Source organism: Esox lucius, chromosome 2 (assembly GCF_011004845.1).
Source record: "Esox lucius isolate fEsoLuc1 chromosome 2, fEsoLuc1.pri, whole genome shotgun sequence".
NCBI lineage: Eukaryota > Metazoa > Chordata > Actinopteri > Esociformes > Esocidae > Esox > Esox lucius.
Window position 1 is genome coordinate 35,488,305 of NC_047570.1, and position 15,870 is coordinate 35,504,174.

The window sequence follows — 15,870 nt, forward strand, 5'->3', positions numbered from 1 at the left end:
AGGGTCAATGTGTGGAGTGGGGGGGGGGGGGGGGGGGGGGGGGGTAGAGATGTCCTTTAAAAGGGGAAAGCAACCCCCAGGGAATGTATTTAATCTAGAGACAGCTGTCTATAAACAGGCCTTATTTTTAAACAACATCATCATTTACATTGGACTGTATTTCATTTTGAAAACATCTGACACCTTTTAAAGAGTGTCTGAAATATCTCCCCAAGCCTCCTCCCCTGTCTCACATTTCCCTCTTCCTCCCCGTCTCCTCCTCATCTTCCTCCTGGGTCAGGCCTCACACACAAGTGCAGCCACAAGCTCTCTTGCCCGCTCACTCTCCGCAATGTCAGCTATTTGTGTTCCTGACTTCACACACATTCCAGCAGATGGACACCGATACACACGCAGAATGAGCTCCTTCTGACAGTCCCTGTCTGTCCAGCAGCGCATCACTGGGTGTGTGGTTTTCTCACGCGCTGACATGACACTTTGTTTCAGATGTCTCCAGCAGTCCGGTTTCTCAGCCAGAAATGTGGTGTGGATGATGATTTCCTGTATGGCACACAGCATTCTGTGTGGTGGTTCAGCACGTCACCTAACATATAGTCCGTGTAGGCTTCTCTTTATCTGCCTGGTACCTCAGAGAGCTTCTTATTGGTTATAACCAGAGGGGATCACAACTGGGTCTAAACCCACAAGGACATACCCTCCCTCTGCCCCTCCCTCCCTCCATACGCCCCTCCCTCCATACGCCCCTCCCTCCCGACGCCCCTCCCACCTTCCCTCCTTCCGCCCCTCCTTCCCTCCCTCCCACTCCACCCACAGCTCTACCCCTCCCAGCCTCTGCCCCAGACAGGCTCTAACCCAGCGACAGAATTAACCCAGCTTTACCTGGGCCTAGCCCTGACTAAACAGATCTGAGTTATGATGACAAGGAGATTTATGCCTTCTGACTAGCAGGAGGTACCATGTTTAGACGTTGAAGAAATCGTGCTCCTGTGTTTTCAAGTTGTTGCTGTTGCTTAACTTGTTCAGTGTTGCTGACAAACCGATTAACCGGAGTTATGGTGTTTGGAGAGGGGTTAATGTACAGATGTTTGTCTGAAGGGATCATTTGGTCTGTAGGGTAAAAGGGTCTTTCCCTCTCCTAAACCCCCCCCCTCTCTGTCTCTGTGGGAGGCGTATGAGTAGATTTTTGAATTTGTGGTCCAGTTGTTTTTTGTTCCGGCACGTCTTGGTTGGCCGTCACTCTTTGTTCCTGCTTACAGAGACTGACTCCTTTCACCTTCTCCTCCAGGAGGCCCAGCTGTTACTGACCAGGTACAGGGGCGTGATGCGTAGCGTCCTGGAGGATGGACGATTGGTCAAACTTCAGCTGGAGGGTGGAGCCAACCTTTCCCGCCTCCGGAAAGAGGAGACCAGTGTCAGTCTCACTGATGACTACAGGTAAGAAACACAGTGTCTGTTTATCTGACTACAGGTAACAAACACAGTGTCTGTTTATCTGACTACAGGTAACAAACACAGTGTCGGTTTATCTGAGTACAGGTGACAGCAATACAGTGTTGGTTTATCTGATGGGCTGATTTACTCTCAGGGGTTACAGCTCCAACATCACATCTTCGTTCTGCTATTGGCCGTTGTCAGGCAACCAGCTGGTGGTGAATCGGCCGGGAGCCTGCAGGAGCATTTCAGTTACAGCTCTTGCTATTTTTGCCGGCCACTCTAACCTATAACCCTTAACCTATAACCCTTAACCTATAACACTTTGACCCTGTGATCAAGGTTATGGGTTAGAGCCGCCCGCCACACGGAATCAGGGCTCCCAAACTTCCCACATCCCAATTTAACCACTGGCAAATAGGAATGTGGGGGGAGGGTTGGTTGGTAAGCCTGAATCTGACCTCTAATGGGTGGGTTGTCTCTCCTAGTTGTCAGTAAAAAAAAATATATATATATTTCCTTTATATGTTTCAAGAGAATAATGACACGCAAAAGTTTCAAAAGAATAGTGACACGAAAAGTTTCCGAAGAATAATGTCCCAGTTGTATTCTTAGCTGTGCGTTGCATTGTGTCAGTGTGCAGATGAAGATTGAATGGCACGGAGAAATTGAATGAACAGCTACATTACCGGTTACATTTGCAATGTTTGTGACTCACTGTTTGCCCTTACCTCATGGCAACGCGCCTGCCTCCGCTCGGTCTTCCAGTTGTGAGCTGGGTACTTTTATCCTGTGTTGCACAGGGAGCTGACAGCTCAATAGCCAGCGTGTCCTGACACATCAGTGTCACTCTCCTCAAGGATTTTCCGACACAGCGTGTCTCTGGCGTGCTCGTTGTCCCCACCACCATCCCGTTCCCTATATAAGGCACGTTTTGGAACAGCAGCTGTAGGCAATATGGTGGTGTTTTGGATACTGTGTCTGTTCTCCGCTTGTATCAGTACTTTGCTCTGGGCTTACATCAAGGTGTTATTCAGGCTGTTTCCTTCCTGTGACTAACTCCTCAGCCTCCTCAGACGAGACCTTCCACACCCCTTCTGGTGACTAACTTCCCCGTCCCCCCCGGCGATGCGTGCCACACCCCTTCTGGTGACTAACCGCCCCCCCCCCCCTTTAACAACTCGCTGAAAAATTTAGGGAACGCTCCCTCCTAGTGCCTAAACAGAAAAAATTTACAGAAAAAATGCTTTAGATGTGTTTCCTTTTAACCTGTGGTGGGGTGTACAGAGCCAGGTGAATGCTTTTTGTGAAGGCTATCTTTAGGGTTAGCCTCAAAGTGTCAGGGTCTGAGGTTAAGGCCTGAAATGTTGTTTTGGAGGGAGGCGAGGAGGTGAATGTGAGGACAAACGCCTGAGGGTTTGTTTTGGCTCCTGTCTACTCCATTGACTCCAAGTTCAACTTCATGTGTTTTGTCCCACAGCTTGGGAACACTTTCTGCTGAGAGAGATAACAGGAGAGACTGACCCAGTAATGGTATAGGCTGCTCCCTCAGGTCTTCAGTGTTTTAAAGAATGCCATAACAACCCCTAGTCATGGTGGATGTTATGGGACCTGGTCTTTATCTAGATGTTTCTCTAGGCTGGTTGTTATGCAACCTAGTCTTTATCTAGATGTTTCTCTGTGTCTCTACATGGGGTTATTGTTTCTGGAGCTGTAGTGACAACACTCTGTCCTAAACATCATCAGATTGTTACCATTACATAAGGAAAATAACTCTTAGAGGGACAATGACCCAGAGAACTGCCTGTATCTGCTGCCTGTATCTGCTGCCTGTATCTGCTGCCTGTATCTGCTGCCTGTATCTGCTGCCTGTATCTGCTGCCTGTATCTGCTGCCTGTATCTGCTGCCTGTAGTTACTTCGTTCTGGGGAGAGAGGTTGATCATTGGCAGTCCCATTGCAGGTTTAATAACACATATTAATTGTGTTGTGCCCCTGAGTAAGGCTTATGTAAGTTGCTCTAGATAAGAGCGTCTGCTAAGATTCTTAGGTGTAGATGTGGTCCTCTGTGGTGAGCTAAACAGCTGAACTGGATGAGAACCAACACCACCTGTAGGTGGCAGCCTTCCCTCCTCGATTTAACACAGCAGCATCGAAACAGACTGGAACAGAGCAAATCTCAACGGAGAGGCATCTATTGTTATGAAATGCTGTAGATGAAGGGCAGATGGTGAAGAAACCTACAGAAGTAGCCAAAAATAAATCCAATCCCTGCTAAACAACTTCACATCACTATGGCAGGTAAACATAATCATTGAACTTAGCATTAGAAAGTCTGGGTAGTGTGTTTGTGTGTGTGTGTGTGTGTGTGTGTGTGTGTGTGTGTGTGTGTGTGTGTGTGTCTGGCACACGATTGGGGTGATTTAGAAATGTCCTAGTGAAAGAAAAGCATATTTTTTGTCCAATATCAAATTGATCAGAAATACATTGTTAATGTTGTAGCCCTAATGTAATTGACTATTGCTGCTGGAAACTGCAGATTTTCAATGGAATATCTACATAGGCATACAGAGGCCCATTATCAGCAACCATCACTCCTGTGTTCCAATGGCATGTTGTGTTTGCTAATCCAAGGATATCATTTTAAATGGCTATGCGATGGTTAGATACCGCTTTTGCAATTATGTTAGCACTGCTGATTAACGAAGCAATAAAACTGGCCTTCTTTACACTAGTTCAGTATCTGAAGCATCAGCAATTGTGGGTTTTGATTACAGGTCAAAATGGTCAGGAACAAATAACTTTCTCTCAGAAACGTGTCACTCTATACTTGTTCTGAGTAATGAAGGCTATTCCATGCAAGAACTTGCCAAGAAACTGAAGATCTCGTACAACAATGTGTACTCCCTTCACAGAACAGTGAAAACTGTCTCTAACCAGAATAGAAAGGGGACTGGAAGGCCCTGGTGCACAACTGAGCAAAAAGACATACATTAGAGTCTAGTTGGAGAAATTCACACCTCACTGGTCCTCAACTGGCACACCAGTCTCAAAGTCAACAGTGAAGAGGCGACTCCAATATGCTAGCCTGTTTTTTCTGATCTTCCTCTGTCCAGTGTCTGTGTTCTTTTGGCCATTTTAATCTTTTCTTTTTTTTGGCCTGTCTGAGATATGGCTTTTTCTTTGCAACTCTGCCAAGAAAGTCAGCATCCTGGAGTCACCTCTTCACTGTTGACGTTGAGACTGGTGTTTTGCGGGTATATACATACACACACGCATCAGCCATTACACTGACTGTAATTAACAACAATGAGTAATGGTTATGTTTTCCACAGATCATACAGACCCAGAAATAATCTAACAACAAATGCAACATTGATAAACTCCCACATTAACACATTTAGTCAACTCCAATGACTAAATGTGTTAATGTGGTTCTGGGGAAGGAGGACCAGGATCTTGTGTTTATTAGGTGGTTCTGGGGAAGGAGGACCTGGATCTTGTCTTTATTAGGTGGTTCTGGGGAAGGAGGACCAGGATCTTGTGTTTATTAGGTGGTTCTGGGGAAGGAGGACCAGGATCTTGTGTTTATTAGGTGGTTCTGGGGAAGGAGGACCAGGATCTTGTGTTTATTAGGTGGTTCTGGGGAAGGAGGACCAGGATCTTGTGTTTATTAGGTGGTTCTGGGGAAGGAGGACCAGGATCTTGTGTTTATTAGGTGGTTCTGGGGTAGGAGGACCAGGATCTTGTGTTTATTAGGTGGTTCTGGGGAAGGAGGACCAGGATCTTGTGTTTATTAGGTGGTTCTGGGGAAGGAGGACCAGGATCTTGTGTTTATTAGGTGGTTCTGGGGAAGGAGGACCAGGATCTTGTGTTTATTAGGTGGTTCTGGGGAAGGAGGACCAGGATCTTGTGTTTATTAGGTGGTTCTGGGGTAGGAGGACCAGGATCTTGTGTTTATTAGGTGGTTCTGGGGAAGGAGGACCAGGATCTTGTGTTTATTAGGTGGTTCTGGGGTAGGAGGACCAGGATCTTGTGTTTATTAGGTGGTTCTGGGGAAGGAGGACCAGGATCTTGTGTTTATTAGGTGGTTCTGGGGTAGGAGGACCAGGATCTTGTGTTTATTAGGTGGTTTTAGGGAAGGAGGACCAGGATCTTGTGTTTATTAAGTGGTTCTGGGGAAGGAGGACCAGGATCTTGTGTTTATTAGGTGGTTCTGGGGAAGGAGGACCAGGATCTTGTGTTTATTAGGTGGTTCTGGGGTAGGAGGACCAGGATCTTGTGTTTATTAGGTGGTTCTGGGGAAGGAGGACCTGGATCTTGTGTTTATTATGTGGTTCTGGGAAAGGAGGACCAGGATCTTGTGTTTATTAGGTGGTTCTGGAGAAGGAGGACCAGGATCTTGTGTTTATTATGTGGTTCTGGGGAAGGAGGACCTGGATCTTGTGCTTATTAGGTGGTTCTGGGGGTTATCAGTGGTGTGCTGGGAGCAGAGCGGAGTTTCTGTGTTTACTTTTCTCCATCCTGACTTACTTCCCTCAATAGAAAAACCTCAGAATTCGCTTGCCCTTCTGCGGTTTTCTCAATCTCTCTCTGACTCTATCTCTCTCCTCCCTCGTCAAGTCGTTCCCACCCTCTCTCTGCACGCCTCTTGTTCCTATCCAAACAGTGGGATAAGCCCTGTTCAGCCCTGGTCTGTGTACAGTAATAGTTTGGCTGCCTAGCTTGTGGTCAGGCCCTTGCCTCTGTGGACTGACTACAGCCTTTCATCATGGCTGGCCATCTCATCCCCCCATCCCTCTATCGCTCTGTTTATTCTTGGGCAGCAATATGACAAATCGTCAATTATGAGAGTATGGGGTGACACAAACCACAATGCTTTTATTCACACACACACACACACAATAACGTCATACCAAAAACCTGTGTGGGATCAGTGAGAAATATTTCCCCTCTGTTCTCTTTGACCCTAAATCAAACAAAGACAGTGTTTGTCACAGCAAGTGCCTAGCAACCTTTACTGGTCTGTACTCCGATATGTGAGTATCCTATCCAAGCTGTTGAAGTCCACAGTCTACTATCTAGCTACTGTAGTTTTAGGCCTGTGTGATAAGTACCCTCATACTGGCATTGTAGACAACTGAGGACCCCCCAAATCAAACCCTATTCCTTAAACAGTATACTATTTTGGACCAGGAGAATGTAGTGTAATCTGGTACAGTCATAAATGTGGTCAAGTTGGGTCATTAAGCTCTTCTTTGACAGGGGTCATTTATGTCCCAGGTTGCAGCTATGGTATACCCACTTTTGAAGCCGTGATCTTCTCCACACTCCAGCCCTTCCTGTCTCAGCTGGTCTGTTCTGGGGTCCTCTGTGGATCCGTTGGTAAGAGTCTGGCGTTGGCAACACCAGGGTTGTCGGTTCACATCCCACAGGGGACCGGTAAAAAAATATATATATTTCATGTATTTCAGTGTATTCTCTCACTACTGTAAATAGCTGTGGATGAAAAGTGATCTGAATGACTAAATGTGTTAATGTGAAGTAGGATGCCCCCCCCCCCCCCCCCCCCCCCCCCTTTCCCACTTTGCCATCTCCAGGACAACGCTAGTGATTGACAGCCCGGTCCAGTTAGCACTCTGTCATACATTAGCATGACAACAGAACCCCTGCCAGCCAGCCGGTTGCTAGGACAGCAGGACAGTAGTTATACTATTGCTAGGGCAGCGCCATTGTAGGGTCACTCTACAGCCATTCAGTGGTGTGTTCTGACAGCTGAAACGGATTGAAATTGGTTTCGTTTTGTGTGTGTCTGTATGTGTGTTTATGTGTTTCCTTTCTCTGTCAGTAGGGGGCAGTGTGTGAGGATCTCTATACACCCTGGAAGGGATGTTTGAATAGTTCGAGACAGGTCAGGTTGTAACCAGTAAAGCATGATGAGGGTCAGTTCTAATTAATGTTGCTCCATTCTAGTGATAAAAAGAAGAAATGTGTTTTAGTTTTTGGAATAAATACCTTATTTGGTTTACTGAGAGTCAATTAAAACTTCAGTTTCTGCATTGGGATGTCAGTTCAATACCTGGATTCACTTTTTTTGTCGTGACAATGTGAGTTATTATTAAACAGTGTTTGAGTCGGGGAACATAGGTGTTTTCATTTGTACTAACTGCTGTTTCTGAGTTGGACTAACTGATGTGTTTTAGTTGGGCTAACTGGCCAAGCTATATGGGAAATCGAGTATGCAGGCACAGTGTGAGGACAATGTAGTGGTGTCCCACTGAGGAGCACAGAGCAGGGAGCTGTGATGTCATATGTGAGTCATCACACTGTACTCAGCCAGAGTGTGTTCTGCTGCTGGCTCCCTGTGCTGACGTTTCCTTGACCAGATACACACAGGAATAAGAAAGCCACACACACACTTACGCACACAGTGGTTCTGCCAATATGTGGCGTCCATTCAACTGTATTGCGTGAGAAAGGGTGTATGTGCCCCTCTCATTCCCTGAAACTCAGCGCTGTCAGTCAAACATCCGTGTCTAATTACAACGCTCCCCTTTTGTCCCTCAACCAATCACCTTGTCCACCCGATGTCAGTTAATAACACTGGTTCAAATCGTGTCATCCAGTGGGAGGGAATACTGCTCTGGTGCCCCTGTGTCACTGATGACCTCGCTCTAAAGCAGTGCCACCGATTGGCTCGGTCTGACGTCACCTGGGGACACGTTCACTTCTCTGTGCAAAAGTCTGTCAGAAGTCGGAGGTTGTAACCAAATAAACTCTTATCCTGATGTTGCTTTGACCATTGTGCCAATATGGTGCTGCTGTGCCAAAGTAGATTAAAGGATATAAAGCAGCAACTACTCTCTTGGAGCCTGCTTGCTATGTCTGTAGCAGAAGAACTGTCCTGAAGGAGGCTGCCTCCCCTGTCTGCTGCAAAACTAACTATTCAAAAGTAACCTACTCGCCTGCCTTTGTCTAAAGACCTTTTATTCTGAAGGGAGCCTCCCCGGGCTGTTATTCTGAAGGAGCCTTCCCGGGCTGTTATTCTGAAGGAGCCTTCCCGGGCTGTTATTCTGAAGGAGCCTTCCCGGGCTGTTATTCTGAAGGAGCCTTCCCGGGCTGTTATTCTGAAGGAGCCTTCCCGGGCTGTTATTCTGAAGGAACCTTCCCGGGCTGTTATTCTGAAGGAGCCTCCTCTTGCTGTTATTCTGAAGGAGCCTTCCCGGGCTGTTATTCTGAAGGAGCCTTCCCGGGCTGTTATTCTGAAGGAGCCTTCCCGGGCTGTTATTCTGAAGGAGCCTTCCCGGGCTGTTATTCTGAAGGAACCTTCCCGGGCTGTTATTCTGAAGGAGCCTCCTCTTGCTGTTATTCTGAAGGAGCCTTCCCGGGCTGTTATTCTGAAGGAGCCTCCTCGGACTGTTATTCTGAAGGAGCCTGCCTGTCTCCGGCTGTGCTGCTGTATACTGAAGGATTGTGTCTGGGATGCAGCATCCTAAAGGGTCCTAAAGCACTGTCTCCCCCTGTCTCTGTGTGTCCCTCCAGAGATGCCGTAGAGGGGGTTGGGTCTCTGTATGACCGGGTGGATGAGCTGGTCCACCGGCTGGTGATGCTGTCCAACCAACGCACCCAGGAACTGGAGTTTGTCATGGAGTTTAAGGGCCTGGAGCAGGGATTCAAGGAGGTAAGAGTAACAGTGGTTATAACAGGCCTGTGCTCTGTTATAATGCATTGCCATCTTTGCATAAACCAGAGCTAACGATGTGTACAGAAATTATTTTGCAACTACTCCAAATAGCCCCAGTAGCATTTAAATAACTGTGTGTGTGTGTGGTCAGGTGACTGACTGGATTGTGGAGGTTGGGGAGAGTCGTCTCAGTGCGTTGGGGCAGCTGGAAGACTCTCTGGAGCAACTTCACAGCAAAAAGACCCTGTTCAGAGACTTCTACTCTGCTGCATATGTAGGTACCTGTCTGTCTCTCTGTGTCTGTCCATTCCTGTCTGTCTCTCTGTGTCTGTCCGTTCCTGTCTGTCTCTCTGTGTCTGTCCATTCCTGTCTGTCTCTCTGTGTCTGTCCATTCCTGTCTGTCTCTCTGTGTCTGTCCGTTCCTGTCTGTCTCTCTGTGTCTGTCCGTTCCTGTCTGTCTCTCTGTGTCTGTCCGTTCCTGTCTATCTCTCTGAGTCTGTCCGTTCCTGTCTATCTCTCTGAGTCTGTCCGTTCCTGTCTGTCTCTCTGTGTCTGTCCGTTCCTGTCTATCTCTCTGTGTCTTTCTGTTTCTGCCTGTCTCTGTCTGTCTTTCAGTGACTATCTGTCTTTCTATGTCTGTCTCTGATGTACAGTGTTTATGAATTGTCATAACTCTCTAATGACATACAACATGATAAAGCCTGCTATAACCTGTTTCAAATGAAATGCAACATGATAAAGCCTCTTATAACCCCCCTCCCCCTGTAATGGCCCCTCCCCCCTTTAATGATCCACAGGAACACTGCAAAGGGGGAGAGGCCCTGCTGAAGCGCTTGGAGCGCTGGGAGGACCTGTCTTCGGCCGAGCTGCAGGTGTACGAGGTCAAAGTTCGTTCTTTCTGGGTCCACCTGCAAGACTTCTCACAGAGGGTCGAGGACACCAAGACCAACATCGACAAGACCGTACGCCTCTATGAGTTCTTCGATAAGGTACGAGGAGTTCTATACTCTGTCTCTCTCCGTGTCCTTGTCTAGGGTCCCAGTTTGGTGCTTGAAACAGGAGGCGGTGGGTATCTGATAATGTAGTGGCCACTCACCATGTCAGGGCAGTCTGGATGACAGCGTCAGACGCACCATTCACAGGACATTACCACGTCTGCTATTTCCACAGGATTCCTTTTATTCATCTCTGTGGCACGCAGAAGGGTGGATCTTCGCTGTCCTTGTTGAATTGTTCTTTGAATGGAGTGTGTGTGTGTGTGTGTGGGTGTGTCTTAGATCAGTGTTAGGAGAGACTGAGGACTGTGTCTGTTGGAGAACCCTGTTGGTGAACTGTGACTTCACTGCCCTAGCAGTGACAATGAAGGTTTCACACGTCTCCCACATATCTGTGTATTGAGTGTCTATCTGTTGTGTGTCTGTGCGTTGTGTGTCTGTGTGAGATCACAGCAGTGTCAGTCACTTCCTTGTTGGACTCCAGTCCTGGACGCTCACATTGTGTGGGGCTGGGAAGTACATCCCATTGGAGGTTTCAGTAAAACACATTTTATCTGATTATTTTGGGTTTGGGAGAGATTGAAACTATGAAGGAATTATAATCGTCTCATTCCTTTTGAAACACTGACTTTTTTCTGGCCTGTAACGTTCTTTAGATTAACAAACCAGTATGAAAACAAAGTTGCATGGCCCTCTGTTGAACTTGGAAATCCCTGTGACCCCAAAATAACTGCGCACGCAAGCTGTACCCTGAGCTGCTGGTTGCACTGACCGGACAGTGTAGAACAGTGTAATTAACTTAACTTCCAAGATAACCAATTCTACTCCATAAACATTAACCTGTATCTTTAATATGTCAGTCAGCCTGCCTCCAGTCTCAACTCATTAACTGTTGTAAGAACAAAAGTCTAACTGTGAAAATGGGAGATTTGAGGTGGATAACTGATTAACCAGACCCAACAGGTCTCCGGAAAGCGGTCTGTAACCTTACTCTTAAGAGTGTGATACTGAGTCGCTCACAATGCTGAAAGTGTCACAAGGAATACTAACACGGAATGACTCACTTTTCCCATTGGCGTTCCCACTGCTCTGGGTTTCCTTCTACATTCTACAGTAGGCTGGTCAAAACAAGCACTTTGATTGTTTGACAGTGACACATTCAAAGCCTTGTTACAAAAGCCAACAAGTGAACTCATGACACAAACAGGATATTTATTTTCTGTTCTAAGAAATCGCTGCACATCCATTTTCCCGTCAGCCCAGTAAGGCAAGTCATTAACATCTGCATGACAGGAAACACAAACTTAAAATGTAAATTCAAGCATTTTAAAAGGCTTGTATTCTAAAATTTGTAATTCACACTAAACTGTCGCACTTTAAAAGTTATTTCTTTTTTTTTGCTTTAAACTATAATAATATACAACCTGTTTCCCAAAAAAAGTGTTATGCTGCATAAAATGCAAATATAAACAGAATGCAATGATGGGCAAATCATTGAAACTGAGAAATGTTATTGTTTTTGGAAAAATACTTTTTTAATTTGATGCCAACAACACGTTTCAAATAAGTTGGGACAGGGGACATGTTTACCACTGTGTTGCATCATCTTTTCTTTTAACAATACTCTGTAAGCTTTTGGGAACTGAGGAGACCAATTGCTGTAGTTTTGAAAGTGAAATGTTTTCCCATTCTTGCTTGATATACAGTAGGATTTCAGCTGCTCAACAGTTTGTTGTCTCCTTTGTCATATCTTTCATTTCATAATGCGCCAAATGTTTTCAGTGGGGGACAGATCTGGACTGCAGGCAGGCCAGTTTAGCACCCAGACTCTTTTACTACAGAGCCATGCTGTTGTAATACGTGCAGAATGTGGTTTGTCATTGCCCTGCTGAAATAATCAAGGGCCTTCCCTGAAAAATACGTTGTCTGGGTGGCAGCATATGTTGTTCCAAACCCTGTCTATCTTGTTCAGCATTGATGGTGCCTTCACAGATGTGCTAGTCACCCATGCCATGTGCTAATTCACCCCCATACCATCATGGATGCTGGCTTTTGAACTGTGTGCCGTTAACAAGCCGGATGGTCCTTCTCTTTAGTCTGGAGGACGTGGTGTCCATGACTCCCAACATTTTAAATATTGATTTGTCAGACCACAGGACAGTTTTGCATTTAGCCTCAGTCCATCTTAAATGAGCTCGGGCCCAGAGAGGGAGGCAGCATTTCTGGATCTTTTTTATACATGGTTTCATATTTGCATGGAAGAGTTTTAACTTGCATTTGTGGATGCAGCGACGTACTGTGTTCATAGACAAGTGTTCCTGAGCCACAGCAGTGATGTCCACTACAAAATCATGTTTTTTGATGAGATCCCCAAACTCTTGGCAATTTTACATTGAGACACGTTATTTTTAGATTTTTGCACAATTTGCCCACGCTGTATTTACAGAGTGGTGAACCCCTCCCCATCTTCATATCTGACAGACCCATCCTCTCTGGAATGATCTTTTAATAGCCAATCATGTTACTGATCTGTGGCCAATTGACGTAATTAGTTGAGTGATATTCCACTATGTTTTTTTAGCATTACTGAACATTTCCAGTATTTTGTTGACCATGTCCCAGCTTTTTTGGTTGCTGGCATAAAATTCAAGTGGGCAGATATTTTTTAGGAAGAAATAAAATGTCTCTGTTTCAACATCTTTGTACCACTTTTTATTAAATATTGGTTTTAAATTATTTGCATTATTGTATTCTCTTTTTAATAAAAATTTTACACAGCATCCTGACCTTTTTGGAAATGGGGTTGTAGTATTAAAATGTCCTATTGCTGCAGGATTATTTTGCTGTGTGAAATGGGTTTTATTGGTATGTTGGTTAGTTTTTACACACAAATCACTACTAAAGTTGTTAGGATCCCCATAAGGATGCCATGGCAACAGGTAGTCTTCCTCAGGTTGGGCGGCTTTGTCCGCGCCGTGACTAAACGTCAGAGCTGCGCTGATTTCCAACTGGGTCAGGCTGTGTCTGTGTGTCTTTAGGAGGTCTGTCTGACACCCTCCCCAGTCGACAGCTGTCTGACCGGTGTCACGTTTGGAAATTAGCATAATCATAGCTCTCCCTCCCCCAAAACCATGGCCTGACTACGCCAGTTACACAGCCCGGCTGTGTGTGTGTGTGTGTGTTAGTATAGAGATCTGCTGCCATCTGTTACGTAGCTGTTACTGTGTTAATGTTAGCACTGAAGACCATGCCGTCACGTAGCACAACACCCGTGTGTTTCTTATTGAGATGAGCTCAGCCTGAAGGAAGGGACCTCGTTAGCCTGGCTGGGATTAGGGTTACATTCCTTTGTCCTGTTCCTAATTCTCATGGTGTATCATTGATAAGCTGAACAGTTTGGCCTAATGGTGATCTCTAAAAATAGGAATATCTGATCGTGGTCAGCTGTTTGGCATTACGATGAAGGACAAGTGTGCGCACATACTAGCTCACGGGCTAGGAGTTTCACCGGTCTCCTACCGGTGCTGGCTTTGCTGAGGGAAAATGTCTTCGCTACAGCTGCAACATGTGGTTCACGCTCTGCTTGAGAGCATCTGTTAAAAATTGCTTAAACGCAACATGTTTCGGTGCCAGATATGGGTCCGTTCATTGGCCAGGCCCCATGGAACATTGGAGGGGGTTGTCTTAATAGAGGTAATGTTCTGCATTGTGCGTTTTGTCTTATTTTACGGTGGTAATCCAATCAGGATAAGTCATTTAGCAATAGGGTACTTGGAGGTGTGGTGCAGTCATGTGAAAAGTAAGTGGCTAAAACTAGAATCGGGTGCACCCAAACAGGTGCAAATGATTAGAAAATCATTAGAGAGTAATTTGGGAGGGTTCAGTCTTCCATAAAGATTAGAAACTTAGTCTGGTTTGGACTTAACCATAATTATGGATGTGGGGTAACATCATGCCAAGGCTCTCAGAAGAAAGACTATTGATGGCCTTGAGTCTGGTAGGGGTTACTAAGACATTTCCAATTAAAAGTACATCATTCCAGTGTCCATCATTTCATTCTCCAGACCAATGGAAATCTACGTACAACATTTTCTCCAACCATATTCAGAACAGGAGCTTACTGTAAGATGCTCATTGAAGTATCTAATAACCCCTTGGTGACATCAAGGGGTCTACAGGCCTGTCTTTCCACAGTCAATGTTAAAGTCCATGTGTCAACTGTCAGAAAGAAACTGCAAAAATATAACTTTGAAGCACCTCATACCCACATTAAGCTTAGAGGTGGTGGCATTATGTTATGGGGCTGCTTTGCTCCCTCAGCATTACAGCATTTCTGTAGACTTTCTTTTCTTTTATTAATAAATGAATGCAGAGTATCATATTTTAGGGATCTTTTGTTAAATTACCTTTATCTTGTGTTAAAAAAGACAACCTTTGAGGCACTGTATTTTTTCACATGACAGTATATGGCCATGATAAATAAAACCTGGTTACAGCTGTTAGTGATGGTACATTGGCAAAATATCACAAACCACAGAGAGGCTATATTGGTTTTCTAAATCTGTTTATATGCTGTTAGAACAGTAAAAAAGCATGTGACAACATAGCCATGGAATGTACGTCCTAGTATATGGTATATGATATTATCCCAAATGTATGTCATAATATCCTAGCGTTCCAACCTGTGTCAGGTGAACATAACGAGTGCAGACAGGCAGGCAGACAGACAGACCGACCAATCACAAGGCCAAACAGATGGACATACCGCAACTGATGATGCTTGAACACACTAAATAAGGCCAATGATTCACTGCTCTAAATATAACCACTAATCTAGCATTGCCTTTGTATGGGTCAGGCGTTGTGGTCAGATGGGCTTCAGTCCATATTACATGAACAGAGCGTTGTACCAGTGACCTATGACTACCAGGCCCCATTATTCCCCTTATGGATGAACCGTAGGGGAGGCCACCCTTTTGGAGGAGGGCTCTTGTGCCTCTATTGACCGTCTTATCGACGTCCTATGAGTCCAGCCGCCCCGGCCGGGGCTCTTTGGGTTCCGCGGTGTCGTGGTGTCACGTCCTCCGACACAGACACATTATGGCACTGGCAGACCCTTTGTCCGTCGCCACGGGAAACCCCTACGGCTAAACCTACAGCCGGCCCGCTGCCAAGTCAATGAGAGGGACGTGACAGCGCCGTGGCGGTGAAGGGAGATGAGGCAGGCGGGGTGGGCGGTGTTTAGGGAGGGGAGGGAGGTGGGCAGGGAGTGAGGAGTTGGGCTTTTTGTGGCTGTATTTCAGAACTGGCACGACAATACTGATGGTGTCCTGTTGACGGTGGTGGAGGGGGTTTGACCCCGGCAAGGGCAGTTGTGGAGGGGTTTGGGTAATGTTTCTGGGGCAGGGACCCCTAACCCCCCTCCGTGCTGCCCAGTGACCTCCTTACACTCCAGATGGTTCCAAAGACGGGGTACAGTGTGTGTGATGTCTCGCGTGTCGGATCATTACACGAAGGGCTGTGTCAGAATGATGTGATCAGTCCACTGGACCTGCAGAGAGCCGAGGGCTGTCGAAACCACTCAGCCTCCAGGCAGCTTGCTCTCCAACAGCACCCGGTTTTCTGTGTGGCGGACTGTCCGGCTGGCTACATGGCAGGCTGTTTCGTTGACTTGTTGTAGTTTTGCTGGCCGGTATATCGGCTGGCTGGTTGGTTGGTTGCTAGCTGGCCAGTTATATATTGATAAACAAGTTTGGCGTCC

General features: G+C 46.1%; 1 protein-coding gene across 6 annotated transcripts in view; it reads left to right on the forward strand.

The window, feature by feature from the left end:
* plekhg4 (pleckstrin homology domain containing, family G (with RhoGef domain) member 4) overlaps positions 1-15,870 on the forward strand; it is a 75,287-nt gene that overhangs the window by 34,459 nt on the left and 24,958 nt on the right. For all 6 annotated transcript variants that reach the window (XM_029114348.2, XM_029114349.2, XM_034287471.1 and 3 more), the window contains 4 exons: positions 1,286-1,434; positions 8,973-9,111; positions 9,266-9,388; positions 9,912-10,103. In XM_029114348.2, the coding sequence (XP_028970181.2) occupies positions 1,286-1,434; positions 8,973-9,111; positions 9,266-9,388; positions 9,912-10,103 (603 nt within the window). The remainder of the gene's footprint in view (positions 1-1,285; positions 1,435-8,972; positions 9,112-9,265; positions 9,389-9,911; positions 10,104-15,870) is intronic.